Source organism: Vespa velutina, chromosome 3 (assembly GCF_912470025.1).
Source record: "Vespa velutina chromosome 3, iVesVel2.1, whole genome shotgun sequence".
NCBI classification, from domain to species: Eukaryota; Metazoa; Arthropoda; class Insecta; order Hymenoptera; family Vespidae; genus Vespa; species Vespa velutina.
The window spans coordinates 10,132,267-10,148,213 of record NC_062190.1 but is presented as its reverse complement, the minus strand read 5'-3'; the positions used below and the strand labels follow the sequence as shown (position 1 = coordinate 10,148,213).

The 15,947-nt window shown below is 31.1% G+C and overlaps 4 protein-coding genes and 1 long non-coding RNA gene across 7 annotated transcripts in view; 3 read left to right on the top strand and 2 right to left on the bottom strand.

Annotated features, from left to right (window-relative positions):
• LOC124948095 (bifunctional heparan sulfate N-deacetylase/N-sulfotransferase) overlaps positions 1-1,161 on the bottom strand; it is a 297,073-nt gene extending 295,912 nt beyond the window's left edge. Inside the window, exon 1 of the mRNA XM_047491222.1 lies at positions 896-1,161. The gene's annotated coding sequence lies outside the window, so the exon portion shown is untranslated. The remainder of the gene's footprint in view (positions 1-895) is intronic.
• A 387-nt stretch (positions 1,162-1,548) lies between these two features.
• On the top strand, positions 1,549-3,183 carry LOC124948102. The gene is made up of 3 exons (XR_007100599.1): positions 1,549-1,914; positions 2,062-2,314; positions 2,930-3,183. It is a non-coding gene; the product is annotated as an uncharacterized LOC124948102 (long non-coding RNA).
• Positions 3,184-3,519: 336 nt separating this feature from the next.
• On the top strand, positions 3,520-7,541 carry LOC124948098. 2 transcript variants are annotated; one of them, XM_047491239.1, is made up of 5 exons: positions 3,520-3,914; positions 5,053-5,453; positions 5,819-6,379; positions 6,470-6,806; positions 7,105-7,541. In XM_047491239.1, exons 2-5 carry the CDS (start codon positions 5,247-5,249, stop codon positions 7,227-7,229), a joined length of 1,230 nt encoding a protein of 409 aa, XP_047347195.1. In that variant the 5' UTR covers positions 3,520-3,914; positions 5,053-5,246; the 3' UTR covers positions 7,230-7,541. The 2 variants fall into 2 exon arrangements, with proteins under 2 accessions (XP_047347195.1, XP_047347194.1); XM_047491238.1 differs by having other exon boundaries at positions 3,520-4,097.
• Positions 7,542-7,634: 93 nt separating this feature from the next.
• On the top strand, positions 7,635-10,216 carry LOC124948101 (40S ribosomal protein S13-like). 2 transcript variants are annotated; one of them, XM_047491242.1, is made up of 4 exons: positions 7,635-8,013; positions 8,158-8,206; positions 8,405-8,532; positions 8,832-10,216. In XM_047491242.1, exons 2-4 carry the CDS (start codon positions 8,184-8,186, stop codon positions 9,134-9,136), a joined length of 456 nt encoding a protein of 151 aa, XP_047347198.1. In that variant the 5' UTR covers positions 7,635-8,013; positions 8,158-8,183; the 3' UTR covers positions 9,137-10,216. The 2 variants fall into 2 exon arrangements, with proteins under 2 accessions (XP_047347198.1, XP_047347197.1); XM_047491241.1 differs by having other exon boundaries at positions 7,635-8,206.
• Positions 9,464-11,288, bottom strand: LOC124948100. The gene is made up of 3 exons (XM_047491240.1): positions 11,127-11,288; positions 10,726-10,887; positions 9,464-10,645 (listed from the first exon to the last, which is right to left on the bottom strand). The coding sequence occupies exons 1-3, from the start codon at positions 11,191-11,193 to the stop codon at positions 10,416-10,418; spliced, it is 459 nt and encodes a 152-aa protein (XP_047347196.1). The 5' UTR covers positions 11,194-11,288; the 3' UTR covers positions 9,464-10,415.
• Between the last annotated feature and the right edge of the window lie 4,659 nt (positions 11,289-15,947).

Genomic DNA, 15,947 nt, shown 5'->3' with positions numbered 1-15,947 from the left:
CATTGCTAAACGTATGACAGGCTATAGATTTAAAGGGACGGTTATAACGCCACGCATCGGTTTCCAGCAAATTCGCATCTCTCAATGGTGATTTTAATTTATAAATATTAAAGATATATCTACTTTCGTTCTTTAGCATTTTTCTCATTCTCTTCTCTTTTCTTTCTTTCTATTCTTTTTCTTAGTCTTTTTTTTGTACGATACATACTACTTAGAGAAAAAAAAGAAAAGAATAGTAGTTCATATAGGAATGCATCGGCTAAGAATACGTGGTGCCATCTCGCGATTCCTAAACAAAGTTTCTAAGGGTAGGTTTGATGAGGATCATGCAGGTTCCATTCGAGTAATTGTAGGTTAGAATAATATTTTAACGAATTACAACGATTACGTTATATTTATTATAGATTAAAAATAGACTAGATTTAAAAAGAAACATTTTTTTTTTACAACGACATGCAACTCAACATAATAAAATCTATATATTTTCTAACGAATAATCATAAAGAAAATATAATAAGAGACAATATCGAAGAATATTTAAATCGTAAATAATAATCAATTTGTTTACAAATAACAATCGTAAAGACACTTGTCTCCTATATCTTATAATTTTCATACGATCGTATTGTCATTAGTTTAGCTACGAACAATACGAAGTATTCTATTTATTGAATTTTATTATTTCACGTCTTTCTTCTTGGTTAGGTTAAGTTCTTTTGTAAACAAAGGATCAAAGAATGTGTCACGGAAAATCTTGGATCTTTAAAAAAAAAAAAAAAAAAGAAAGAAAACAAAAAAGGTAAATCAATAAAATAAAAGGGAGGAAAAAAGCAAGAGTTAGAAAGAGAGAGAGAGAGTAAAATATAGAGTATGTTATTTGAATCGATTGACTTACCCTTATGACAATCAAAAATTAGTAAACTCTGTTGCAACCCTCGAACGATATCACACCAACGAAGAATATCACATCAACGAATAATGTAACAACGCTTTTTGCGTATGCATAATACACGAGATGTACGACGTAATAACATTTGTAATTCGTGTAATTTACATTGTCGATACTCGCGGGAATATCCTTTCGATCGGGTAAACTCGCGAAAGGGGAAAACGTTTCCGACGTTTTGACATCGCGTGCGCCATGGCGGTAGGCGAACAGCTGATCCAAAGGCGGGATACAGCGTTACAGAGGTGATAATTAGGAAGAAAGAGACAGAGAAATACGGCATGGGTGGTAGGTAATATCGAGTTAAAACGCGCCATCTTCCTATCGATTTTATTATATTCGATATCTTGCACCCTCTATGGCGCATACTTTAAATTTTTATATTGTATACTACCGTGACGATAATTATATATAATATTATTCGATTTCTTTTTAATTCAAATTATTTATTGACAATTATTCGCGAGAATTAAAATCAAATTCAATAATTTCATTTCGAACGTTGGTTAAAAGTATTCAAAGTTGACAGACATTTTTCAATTAATTTTATTTAAAATAAAAATAATATAAATTACTATTGAAATAATAATTTATAAGGTACGATAATTCATATCAAAGCCCTCGGATCAGTATGAGCTCAACGAAAAAATTGCACTTGGTACCGTAATTCGAGTTCCAGACAAAGCGAAAATCCAGAACATAAACCAAGATAAGCCCCACCAATATCGACAAGAATTTGCATTCAACGTGAACACGTACATACATACATTCTCAAAATGTACAAACGTATATGGTACGTGCAACTAAGCCAATGCGTAAACATAGTAGAAACGATAACCCTCGGCATCTAAGCAACGTGGCAAATGTTGCTGGCACGGCTTCTTTGTGGTTGCTACTAAACCAAAATTATAGAACGGACGAGTATAAACCGGGTTAAAATTTTCTCGGTGAATAGAAAAAGTACGGAGGTAAGTTTGAAAATTATTTTAAAGGACGCCGTATTTTTTTTTTTTTTTTTTTTTTTTTTTTTTTTTTTTTTTTTTGATATAAGCACGTAAACGTATATAAGAATGAGATACGATCTTTTATACTACTAATAAGTATGCTGTCATAAGTTAGAAAACGTTGGCATAGACCATGAAGGCTGTGAGAATATTTCGTCATAAAGGAAATTATAGCTAAGTATCTAATGGTTAATGAAGTACAAAACAAACTATAATTTATTTATAATACGTGCGACATTATCAAACGATAAATGTCACATTTCAGTCAAGAGGAAAGCGGAGACGAAATCCTTAGAAATTTATTCTCGTCGTTGGAAACGATGCATCTTCTTGACAATTCTAAGGCACGACACGACAAAGACAGGTACGTCTTTCAAACTCGAAGGTCGATCAATCTGTCGGTACTATCTTTGCTTATCTCACGTACAATCGATATAATTTTCATGAGGATAGAACTCGAATGCTTTTAATTAAAAATAGTTCATTAATGCGTTCCTTTTACGCGTCAAATTACTCTATTCTTTTCTTTTTTCTTTTTTTTTCAATTTATTTTCTTCATATTTGTGTTACGTAAAAATTTTTTTTCAAAATTTCAATCATATTACGCCGCGATTGATGTTAATTGAATTAATGACTTCAAATAGAAAAACAAAACATATGCTCATTCGATATTTAAATGAAATCGTTGGTATGCATTATCATTAATGCAATGCGACGTACCATAGGTGTATTCCTTTCTATTGCTTGAACAAAATCATTATGCATTTTAATTAAATTATTTCTACGTAAATATTGATCTTTTTTGCATTTAAATCTTTGTTTGATCATTCGTAAGGAAACATGCGTAAAAAATGTGAAACAAAATATTATTAATTCGTTCATTGTTTTTTATTTTCGACCTTATTCCAAATGACGCTGGTTCTATCGCAAAATGTTACGGGCCTGGGAACGATGACACACTCTCATTCACGTAGCGTAGTTCCTCGTGTATTAGTGTGAGTTTTACGTTCACACGAATACTCGAAGCTTGTATGCACGCAACAGGCGGCATCGCACACAAATGAACTTCGTAATGACCGTACAACGTGCGGTAGAGGCGGTTTTCCCCCACCACTTCAATCGTGACTAAAGTATGCGTTAGGTCTGTACTTAAAGATATAGACACCATGTATATGACACCGTTAGTACGTTAGAAAGCTTATTAATAATTTAACGAAAGATCTTAAATAAAACAACGAGTCATCTATACTTTTTATACATATTATATATATTATTATTATTATTATCATTATTATTATTATTATTAATATTACAAATTATTATTTAGCAATTAAATAGAAAATTGTTGATAAATAGATTACAACGAGACTAGATTATGTTTCTAATCGATATATATATATATATATATATATATATATATATATATGAGAAAAATCTTATAAAAATTGTTTTGTAACACAAAATCGAAATATCAAATAAAAATTGATTTTGGGCCTGATATAAGCGCCCTAATTTCGTCCGTCACTGTTACGAGTACCCGGTTGGTCTCTTATAAAGAGAACCCACGCGTCAACTCGGGCCGCATACCACGGTGGCGCGTCTTTCTCGAACGTGGCCAGTAAAACACGTAATTGCTTTCAATTCGATCCACGCGCACGTTTCATATTCTCGTCATATTCGTTATCAGTGTATTAACGAAATTTCTTGAAGAGTGCTCTGTGACATTTGTGTTTGTCGTGTTCTAAAGCTAGCCAGCTAAGCAAACGATCGAACAAGTAACCACGATGTTCAAAGATCTTAAGCGTGGCTTTGAAATCCGAACGATCGTTCGTAGATCGGATCAGAGTGGCCGATGAAAGAAGAAGAAGATCGTTGAAATACTTTGGTATATCAGGTGGTCAGAAAATAATCATGGAGAGTGTCCTCGAATAACCTTGAAGATTTTACACCTATGATCAATACCTGTACGACGGTCTTAAAACTTGCTCTAGATAATTTCTTCCTTCTCTTTCTCTTTCTATTACGTTAACTTAACGAACGAAAGAAACTACGTCTTTCGTAGCGAGTCGCTTGGCAACTTAAATGATACGTTTACAACGATCAATTTCGTCGATCCTCTTGATCTTTGAGATTGTCGATGATCGCGGGTAAGATATCGATATCTACATTAATATTTTAATCTTTGGTAATTCCTCCAAATGGAAAAAGTTCGTGCAAGTTTGATAGTTATTTGCAAACCACTTTTGTATACCTTTCCGATCGATAGCTATACCTGAACCGTGGGATACAAATTGAAACAGGTGGAGGTCGGTCTGTAGGGTATAACTTTTTTTCGTTGTTGTTGTCTTGAGAGAAAGTCGGACCCAAGTTAGAAATACTCACAACGACGTATCTTGAATCGTTTCAAATCGGTGTTGTTGTTGTTGTTATTGTTGTTGTTGTTATCGCATTAATGTCAATGTACTCCTGGTTTAAGCTCGTTCTTAATTATTGATATTATATATGGATTTATCGGACATTGTTTTAAACGATTTAAAAAAAATAAACGTGATAATCGTGATTATAGATTAAAATGAACAACAATTTTTTTGTTCTATCTTTATTTGATAATAAATGTATATTTATCGATCTATAAAACGGAAGTATTAATAATTAAACATTATACACGTATATCTATCGATTTCGTTAGTCAGCCATAAAAACACGTTTGCCATTTTATTTTCTTTTATTTTTCTTTTATTTATTTATTTATTTATTTTTATTATTTTTATTTTTTTTTTTATTTATTTGAATTAATTAAACATACATGCTTATGTAGTTTTAATTTAATCGGACTGATAGAAAAAGATAGTTAGTAAAATATTTAAGATTAAGATTAGAACGTCTAAAAAATGAATGTTTAATCGTGCGTAAAACGAAACCCACCACGGTTTTACAGTTTGATCGTAATAATTTATCACAGTATAAAGATAGCTACTATAGTATCGTATACGTCGAGATATTGATATTCCTTGGACGAAGCGAAAACACATCAATATTCTTATTCGTCTACGTAAGAATATAATTGTAACGAACATTGACAATAAGAACGATACTTTTCAGAGAACAACGCCGGATGTCTATCTTCGGTAGTAGACCGTTATCTGAACGAGCAATCGTTGAGACTCGATAAGAGTTAATAACGATTTAAAAAGAAAAAGAGAAAGAGAGAGAGAGAGAGAGAGAGAGAGAGAGAGAGAGAAAGAGAGAAGGAAAAAAAAATTTCATTATATCGAGCTCTTTACGAAAGAAGCAGTATGGCCTTGGCAAAGATCAGGAGTTTTATCGACAATGGCTTGAAAACTGTGTCGACGCCTTTGGATCGTACCGTCAACTTAGAACCGGAAGTAGGCGTCAGAATCATCCATTCGCCAAATGAAAAAACTCTCTGCGTAACAGTCATTGGTGCAAGACACTTACCGCAAAATTTTGGCTTCACCAGAGTCAACAGTTACGTCGTCAAGGTGAAATATAAGAGAGTTCATGTTATCCATGGTATTACGTAATGATAGCAGCGAGAAAATGATCATGTCCACTCGAGAGATTATTGTAATTTAAATCTTTTATATTTCTTCTACTTTGCACGAGTTCCGTTTCAATATATACATATATACAAACGTATATATATATATATATATATATATATATATATATATCGATCATTTTACGACTTCATTTATCGAAGCTATTATCGACACACGACTTTAAAACCGGTATTGACGCGTGACGACGTAAAGAAAACTTGTTTATCTTTTCCTTTTTTTTATTTTTCTATCATCGTCAAAATCGTACTTCCGAAGATTTCGATATTAAATGATTTGAGTTTTAGGTGAAGCTAATACCAAGTAAAGAAAAATTCGAGACAACCTCGAAAAACGAATCGTGGCCTCAATGGAACGAGGAATTCACTTTTCATTTACGAAAAGAGACAAAGATCAAGTTCGGTAAGTCGAAGGTCGTAGAGGAAGAAATAAATGGCTCGAAATTCATCGTAGTCACGCTCTATGCCGTTCTCGAAGACAAACCGTTGATAGCAACGGAAAAGAAAGAAGCTGATAAAGAGAAAAATTCGTCACCTGCTAAAGACAGCGGAAAAAAGGGTGGTAAAAAGGGACAGGAGGGATCATCGAATGATCATCAGGATTCCTCTAAGAGTAAGATATTTGGTCAGTTTTTTAGTACAGGACAGGATAAAAATTCAGACGCTCAAATCAGCGAAAGGAAAATCTTCGACAAAAGACGAACCGTCGGTGCAACCACGATATCTCTAGATTTGAAAAACTTCATAATAAAACCACCAAAATCGAAGCACGCCAGTGACGTATCAACTGGTGACTTGTGGAAACCTCTCAGACCGATTAGCAGTGGCATTTCTATTACCGACGATAAAGTTAGATTCTAAAATGCATACATTTTATATTTTTAATATATCTAATAAATTTTTAATTTATTCTCACTTCACAAAGCTTTTCCATTACAGAAAGAAAATAAAAAGGGCAAAATCGAGTTGTCCCTTTGCCTTGAAAAAACAGATAAAAAGGATGATAACTGTGGACTCCTCGTGTTATGTCTTCATCGTCTGAGATGTTCACTACAGACAATGCACGAACACGAAATATTGAAGGGACAGATGTACCTGAAAATGTCGGTCATTGAGAGCGGCAGGATAACACATTTTTGGAAGAGCGATCGTTTTGCACCTTGCGTTTCGATGAAATTTTCACCCGACATGGCTAGGGTCGCCGCAGAAAATCCTTATCAGGGTGCTCTCAAGGATGTGAGCTTCGTCATAAAATACGTCTCGAAAAATAAAATGGGTACGATCATGGATTGCTATAATATAATTCTGTTACGTCACATTTCGAGCACTTTGTTATAGTTCGAAACGTTGTCTCTATTCGGCATGAATTGATTAATCAAGTTATCTAGCTAAGAGTTAAGCAATAAGGTCGAATTAAACTACGAATCTTTACTACGTTGAAATATAATTTTACGAGGTCGACCTTATTAATCTTATCAATTATCGAAAGAAATTTAACTTAAGTAGATGTTAATTGATATGTTAATGTACATTTTTCCTAATCGATTTTTCAATATCCCATTAAATCGTTTCAGGTAAGAAAACGACAGTCGGTCATTTTGCTATCGGACCCGACGTTGGTGGTCCTTATGGTGAACAATGGAAACAGGCTCTGGCAAAACCAGGACAGCAGATAACGAAATGGCAATCATTCGAGTAATAATGCATTCGTCCGAATATAACTTTTTTTCGTTCCGTTATGTTCTCACTTGCCGGAGATAAATTTTCTTTTGGTATTCGTAGGAAAAAAAAAAGAAAAAAAAAAAAAAAAAAAAAAAAAAAGAAGAATTGTCGATATAACCGATACGAATACAAAATGTCTAGTTTAGTATACTGAAAATATTAACCGTCCACTAAAAATATAATGTTTAATAAAAAGAATTAGATTAAGTTTGTTCTGGTGATAGTAAACGCTGACTGATATATTTTCTACAGAAATCAGAATTTAAATAATAGAATACTCTTGCTGTGATTCGATTATCTTTTTTACCCTTATCTTCAAAAAAAAAAACAAAACAAAACAAAAAAAACAAAAAAAAAAAAATAAATAAATAAACAAGCCTAAATAATTATAAACATATTCAAAAACATTTTTTTTTTTTTCGACTACTAAACTTATTTCAAACGAAGTTTTTCTCCTTTTATAATATATCTCGTATTACGACGTTACATCGAACGATTTTATAAATTACACATATATTGTTTTTATAATAAAATAATACAAATTAAATCATTATTTTTTTTATATTACATACTTACACGATATTGGCAAGTTTATCATCCGATGTATCGCAGTATGGTCAAAAGTAGTTCCTGATTTATCCGCGACGGAGTAACAATGTGGTGATCTCCTAGGGATTTTTAAAATATCACTAACATTACGCAACCACGTCTCGAAGAGAGAAACGCTTAAAGAAGGAACGCGACAAGGAAATTCTTTAAGCGTAAGTTATAAATACAGAGCGATTATCTCTTTTCATATTACGATTTATATGTCATCTAAGTTCATGTGTAAATTATAAAAAGAATTCCCATTGATTGTTACTGTTATCTTTTGTCGAATTAAACGAAGTCTATTTGCTGCGTAGTCTTTCAATTTGGAAAATTTGCCATCATGGGTCGTATGCACGCACCAGGGTAATGTAATAATATAATAATTATTATAAATAATAAGAAAATTATTATTGAAATTATTTTTTACAATAAATATTTTATATTAATTAAATTATAAATATCGATAAAATTATTAGATCGTTTTATTTTCATAAATAATTAAGATATTTTTTTAATATTTTTCTATTCCTTCAAGATAAAAATCATTATCGCTTTCCACAGGAAAGGTATATCCCAGTCAGCTTTACCTTATCGTAGAAGTGTACCAACTTGGTTAAAGTTAACTCCTGAAGATTGTAAAGAACTTATTTATAAACTAGCAAAGAAAGGATGTACTCCATCTCAAATTGGTAAATTTCATTAGATTCTTTATCAAGCTTTTGGATTTATTTTTTAATTGTTGTAAGGCATTATTTTAAAGTTTCATTAACGTCATTCTTGTTTATAACATAGAAAAAAAAATCGAAGAAAACAATTTAGAATTAAATAATAGAATTAATTGACATAATCTATCGGCTTATCTCTTTTATATGTTCGCGAAATGAAAATGTTACGATGACTTTCGAACGTCAATTATATTTAATTATAAATTGCCATAAATTTTATATATATAATATATGTATATATATATAAACTTTATATTTCCTAGGTGTTATACTTCGTGATTCTCATGGAGTTGCCCAGGTAAGATTCCGTACGGGGAATAAAATACTACGTATTATTAAAAGTATGGGCCTTGCTCCGGATTTACCGGAAGATTTATATCACTTGATTAAAAGAGCGGTTGGTATTCGGAAACATTTAGAAAGAAATCGCAAGGATAAAGATAGTAAATTTCGATTAATTCTTGTTGAATCGAGAATTCATCGTCTTGCAAGATATTATAAGTCAAAGGGTTCACTTCCACCTAATTGGAAGTACGAGAGTTCTACAGCCAGCGCTTTGGTGGCTTAATCTAGTCTGTTTATTTATAAACTACTTTCGTGTCGATTTATGTACATTTGTAAATATATTTTTTTTTTTTTTTTTTTTTTTTTTTTTTTTTTAATCGATACTAGTCCAATCAGACTGCCATTTATGACAATCATTTTTTTACTGTAGTAAAAATGTATTTCGTATTATATCAAATCAACAAAGTGTCGATTAAATAACTTTTCGATTAATAATCACATAATATCGACCGAAAATTATGAATTTTTATCTTAAATCTTTTGTCTGCATAAAAACTACTATACAAATAATATTAACACAATATCATTAACATAAGCATAACTTTCAATAATCAATGAAAAACGAACTTTAATTGTAATCATCAAATTTTTATATAAATTGTTGTTACATATTTATTTTATATTAATATAATTAATATAATTGTAGAATTCGTAACGACTAGTGACAATGCCAAAAATTAATTATTTATGATCATGTAAAACGCGCGGAATGTGTATTTTTCACGTAATATTGTATAATAGGCGTATTTCTATTTTCATGTTTATTTTACTACAATATATATTATCTTTATTGTTTTATTTTTTTTAAAGTGAAATACTACTATCGGAATACACGATATTTGCGCAGAGAATTATTTTAAAACTCCATATATTGTTAATAATATATTTTCTTCTATGTATTTTATTTCTTTTCATCTTTCTTTTATTATCCATACAGAGATATAAAATATTTGACAGATATAAATCTTGGACGGATTATTAATTGCTTATTATTACACAATATTATCAACACTGCTAGTGTGATATGCATTACAGGTAGTCTTATAAGAAAATAACTTTCTTACAGGAATGTAATATATATAAATACAAAAAAATCTTTCACACAATTTCCAATATTACTAAGTTAATTTGCATCTATTTGGATGGCATTAACAGTCTTAATTAAAATTATTCTGATTTTATATCAGATATACGTTAATCTTGTTAGGTCTGTTTGTACTAATGATACTGACATGGAAAACAATGTTTTAAGTATAGTTTATAATATTTGTAAAAAATATAAAAACATTTTTGGTATAAAATATTTATAAAAAGATAGATTGTGTGTACGAAATAATAGATTTTAAAGAGATATTATGCCACGAACTCTTTGTGTAAATCTTTAAACAGATACATCATCGTTGCCCGTAAGTACTAATTACTTATTTATGTTACAAAGGCACTTGTAAAAGTTTTAAGTTACTTAATAATTCAGATCTTTTCATTAATTTTGGCAATGCTTTTTAAAAGATATGAAGTACATATTCTAATGAAATTATCATTGTAAGTAAGAGTAATAGTAAACTTCCATAATCCTTAGATGCTGAATTACAGCCATCCTTACTATTGCAAGTACAATATTCCATAAATATGTTATATGTTCCGGTTCTCATAAGACAAAAGCGTTCATCTCCCGCTATTCCCGGTTCACCCATGTAAGCACAACTGCGAAAATATCTCCATTCCCCATTGACTATATATATATGTGCAAATAAAAAAATATTAAAAAAACATTACAACTAAGAATAGAAGAAATATTCTAATATATTTCACCTTTCTGACGTATTTTACGACACATGGTTGGTCGTACACCTGGTAAATGTTCTAAATCTGGCTCTTGCTTACAATCTGTGATTGGTACTGTAGAATTATCAAAAGGATCAGCACATTTTGGATCGGAATCGGATCTGCATACCCAACATTTTATTGAGAAACCTAGAAAATTTAAATATTTTTATATATTATATATATATATATTTGTATATATATATATATATATATATATATATATATATATACTATTTATGGACTTAATGGTGCATTGATTAATAATAAGAAATTAAAAATGTAAATTATTAAAATACATATAATTGATTGATAATAGCAACTCATTTATAGGTTATCTCATGTATCGAGAGAGATAAATATTTTCCTATTAAATATATTATCTTCACCTTGTTCAATGCAGCAAGTTAAGAAAAATAAAACTGTGATCAAACGAATTATATTTTCCGAACTCATTACGAATAAAATAATATAATTCGTACATTCAAACAAATAGAAAAATGACACGCCTTCAACTAAAGACGCTAAACGCGTAGTACGAAAGAGAGACTACAGATGGCGTTCAAATCTTTCAACTTCGAACTTATATTAGTCATACTTGTTGTTTAGATCATTATCTTAAGACATAAGTTAGTTCATCACATTTCGCCCGAAGCGTATTTGACTTTAGAGAACAGGTATCGACTAATTTGTAGTTTATATCACGATATAAACTACAAGCTCAAACAGCGTAACATTGTCTTCCCCATACGTCTATCGTATCAATCAATAAACAGTATAGGTTATATTATTCTCATATGTAACATAACAATTGTATTAGTATTAGTTAAAATAAATAGTGTTAGTACATTATTGAATTTATACTTATCATTATCCGCGATAGATATACACGGTAAATATTTATTATATGATATAAATTCATAAAGGATAATAAATTTAATTGATACGTAGATTAATGAATATCTATTTACGTATCAAATGTTATTTCATACAAGTACATATGTATTTCCATTTCTACTTTGTTCTCTTATCATTATTCTTACTATTATAATATTATATCATATATTATTACTATTGTAATAGTAATAATACAATATAAAGAGTATTAATTATACAAGAGATATTATGATCAAAAAAAAAAAAAAAAGAAAATAAAAAAGAAAGTGTTAGATATTTTGTTTCATAAATAATGTGAAAACGAATTAACCTTTTGATTTTTATTTAAAATAATATATTATATATAAGTATACATTCATTAATTATTATTATCAATCGAAAATAATCGACAAAAATCTTAATTTTAATATCAAATTTATATATTTAATATTTGTCCATAGAATTCTATTATATTCAATTTATTTATCTGTTGAAATATTATTAACGATGTAAAATGTTAATACTTCAATGTTTACTTGGAATTAAATCGAAATGATTTTGAAAATTTTGTAATTAGGATAAATACTTGTATCCTATAAGATTTCGATAGATCGTAAATATTACCGATCGAGTTCTCACCACGTGGAGGTTACTGCATTTGCAGATCCACGGGTTAATGGTTACTCTATTCTTAAATTTGCGTTTGCTAATTAATCTAATCGAATTTTCGAACAAATCAAAAGAGTAATGATAGGACTTTTAAAGTGTTCTTCCTATCCTTTTCGTATTTTTGCGTAAAAATTGATGATGTAACGAGCCATTCTCGGATTCGTCCGATTGCAGATAAATCTATCCATGAATGATCCGTCATGAATGAGACATCGATGATCCCTGAAAAATAAAAAGAAATCCGCCGAAAATTTCATTGCTAAGAACCTCAACACTCAAGATTTATAAATAACAAATTAATAAGAATAAATAAGAATAAATAGAAATGACAGAGAACATAAATGGAATTTTCTATTATATATCTATTATATTTAATCATTTCATTTATCGACGTATTGATAGTAATAATAAATTTTACAAATTATTCAAGAAATTTGTGATATGAGAGATGAAAATTTTTAAATATTTTAACTTTATGTATCAAAATTATTTTAAGTTCCTCTCACGTTCTCTCGTCTTTTTAATGTTTAAACGAATGTACTATTGTTTAAATATTAATATATTGTATATCGCATAGATTATAGAGATCGTTTGAATCGTTGGAAAATTATTAAAAGTAATATTTGATACAATTCATCAATATTACAGATTACTTCAATTATTCTATTGATAAAAAGAGAAAGAATTAATAAATTAAAGAAGAATATATATATATATATATATATATATATATATATATATATAAACGAGGAATAGAAGGTTTATAGTTACGTCAGTGATTAGATCGTATTACTTCGGCTTGAATCGAGTCACGTTGTTGTAGAACCGAAGTAGAGCCGCACCCGTCAAGCGGTTAATTTCATTGCACGTTTCACGAAGAATAAGGAAGGCAGTAGTGTAAAGAACAAGGAAAAAAGAGAGAAAGAAAAAGAAAAAACCAACGTGAGGAATGTATGGTAACTAAAAGAAGCCATTAATTATTAGAGAAAAATGAAAAATATCGAATGTTTGAATGTAACGATAGTAAAAATATTACAATATTATTTCTACTGTAAACATAAGTGACAAAAAAAAAATTACAAGTCGTAGGTTGATAATAAAACAAAAAAAAAAAGGAAAAAAAAATAAACAAAACATAAAAAAAAATGAAAAAAAAAAAAATATTTATGCATTATTCTATGACCGAGAGATAGTAAATAGTATACGAAATTCGAAAGAGGAATCAAAGAGAGTAGAGTGTGTTTTCTCTGTCTGTTCGACAAGAGAAGAAAAGAAGAATGAAAGAGGGAGAGAAAAAGAGAGAGAGAGAGAGAGAGAGAGAGAAGGAGAGAGGGCTGATCTCGGTATAGGCGAAGGAGGATCGAACGCAGGTTTCGCGGGTGGTCCATCCTTGGAAAGAAGGCACAGTCTGAGAGTCGGGGAAACATTTGAATGCTATAAATAAATATAAATAAATTGATTTGCCGACATTAGCATAAGTAGCCGGGGGAAGAAGAGAGTCTGAGATCGTCTCTCTACTTTTCTCCCTTTCTCTCTCTCTCTCTCTCTCTCTCTCCCCACCTCTATATATCTATCTTTATCTTTTTCTTTTTATGTCTTCCCCCACTCTCTTACCGGTTGAAGTCGCGGACAGTGATTTATACGCGATGTCCCTTAGGCCGGCGCGGCATTCATGCGACCAAGAGTCGTTCCTTTAACTTAAAAGGATGCAAGGACTACGGATGCGGACGGGCGTCTGTCTCGTCTCTTGAAGTCACGCGCGTGGGAATTAATTCCGCGATTCAACGGGGATGGAAAGGACTCTGAAGGGATGCTGGAAAGAGAGAGAAAAAGATCGATTCCATCTTTCTCTTTTTTTCTCCTTTCCTTCGTTGTCGTATCGATAAAACGAAAACAAGTACTACTATGCGGCTTGTAACGAGACAAAGAAACAGCGTCAAGAGCAAACTCGAAGGAAAGTGAACTTAGCTTGTGCTAACTCACTACTCCATCGTAAATCCTACAATAATCGGACTAACTTTTTAATTTTCTTTTTTCATTAAGCCATCGCTCCACCCTATGCCTATGCAATTCATCAAACCTCTTCAACTTTTTCTCTTCCTTCTTTTCTTCTTTTTCTTTTTCGTTTTTTTTTCTTTTTCTTTTTTAATTTTTCTTTTTTCTCCTCCCTTCGTCGTCCCTTCTCATTCTAGTTACCGATTCGCAATATCTACTTAGCTAACGATGCAGAAAAATACTTTGTGCTTCGGAGATCAAGCGTGAACGATTATTCGAACGTTGTTTGATAAAGTGTTAGATATATGTACCTACGATGGATGGTTAATAAAACGATCGTTCAATCGACATTGACTTCCTTTGAACGTAATTAATACACGTCGAAGGAGTACTCGATCTTGTTCTCGTTTGTAAAACACACGATCGTTATAGAAATACCTACGAGCTTTTTCTTTTTTTCTTTCTTTCTTTCTTTCTTTTTTTCTTTTTTTGACCACCCACCCCAACGTTAAGATCAAACACGTCGTCGGTTATGCAAAGGCTTTTAGGAAATATGTCGATCGACAGGGACGGAGAAACGTTCGTAGTAAAAGTTAGAATTTCTTTTCTTTTCTTTTTCTTTTTTTTTTCTTTTTTTTTTTGTAACTATAAAGTTCGTCAATCGATAAATTTTATTTTATAATGAAAATTATCGTACTGATAAGGGATCAAAACGAATAACGGATCTTTAGCTATCGATTAGATACACCTGTGTGCCGTTACGCGTGACTAAGAACAAGGCCGAATGTTAATTATTATAATTATAATATATATATATATATATATATATATATATATATATATATATATATATATAGAAATAACTCTGGTAATCGAGAGGATATATTAACGAATATAAGATTTCATTAAACGGCAAGGAGATAGATACACGTGTACGCGAGCGTAATAACACGTTAGGAAGAAAGTAGCATGATCGGCTTAGCGTCTGAAATTACGGGTAAATGATTTAAAATGTCCTCTCGCACAACAAAACAATTTTATAAATCGATATCGGTTGGTACGCCTCCGAGCTGCTTTCGAATGCAACCGTATCGTTTCGTGAATCAGAACACCACTTAGGCTCGAAAAACGGCTCTCGTTTCACGAACAAAATCACCGGCCCTTAAGAGGCGTGCACCAGTCCTTATTTTTTTCCAAAAAGCGAGTAATTTCGTGCAATCTTCTGCGAGAGCGAGGCGTGGCCCGACCACAGGGATATTCCGGTAGGTAACTACTTTCTATGTATCCATCTGTGTGCTTATCCATGTATATCCATCTGTCTATCTATTTCAGTTGTCTGTATATTTATTGTCTATGTACGTATGTATGTGTGTGTGTGTGTGTGTGTGTGTGTGTGTGTGTGTGTGTGTGAGTGTGTCATTAACCGAATCCTTCGAGTGACCCCGCTTTGTCCTTCCATTCTTCGTTTTCTCGCGTTTGAAACTTTTACGCGTTGCATTACCGAGAAAATGTATTATAATATTGTCACTGTTAAAAGCGAACGAACGCTATGCAAATCTAATTGTAAGTGAATGTCATAAAAAGTGCCTCATAGTGCGCATAACTATGCCCGCATATATAATTTTTATGCGAGTATGGAAGCAAATGGCAATTTCTCGGCAGTGTCTTTT

Excerpts from the sequence above, each read along its gene's own strand:
- LOC124948098 (XM_047491239.1), top strand. The coding sequence starts at position 5,247 with ATGGCCTTGGCAAAGATCAGGAGTTTTATCGACAATGGCTTGAAAACT. Across the intron at positions 5,454-5,818 it reads TCAACAGTTACGTCGTCAAG|GTGAAGCTAATACCAAGTAA; the intron begins GTGAAATATAAG and ends TTTGAGTTTTAG. Across the intron at positions 6,807-7,104 it reads CGTCTCGAAAAATAAAATGG|GTAAGAAAACGACAGTCGGT; the intron begins GTACGATCATGG and ends AAATCGTTTCAG.
- LOC124948101 (XM_047491242.1), top strand. The coding sequence starts at position 8,184 with ATGGGTCGTATGCACGCACCAGG. Across the intron at positions 8,207-8,404 it reads GGTCGTATGCACGCACCAGG|GAAAGGTATATCCCAGTCAG; the intron begins GTAATGTAATAA and ends CGCTTTCCACAG. Across the intron at positions 8,533-8,831 it reads ATGTACTCCATCTCAAATTG|GTGTTATACTTCGTGATTCT; the intron begins GTAAATTTCATT and ends TATATTTCCTAG.
- LOC124948100 (XM_047491240.1), bottom strand. The coding sequence starts at position 11,193 with ATGAGTTCGGAAAATATAATTCGTTTGATCACAGTTTTATTTTTCTTA. Across the intron at positions 10,888-11,126 it reads AACTTGCTGCATTGAACAAG|GTTTCTCAATAAAATGTTGG; the intron begins GTGAAGATAATA and ends TAAATTTTCTAG. Across the intron at positions 10,646-10,725 it reads TCGTAAAATACGTCAGAAAG|TCAATGGGGAATGGAGATAT; the intron begins GTGAAATATATT and ends ATATATATATAG.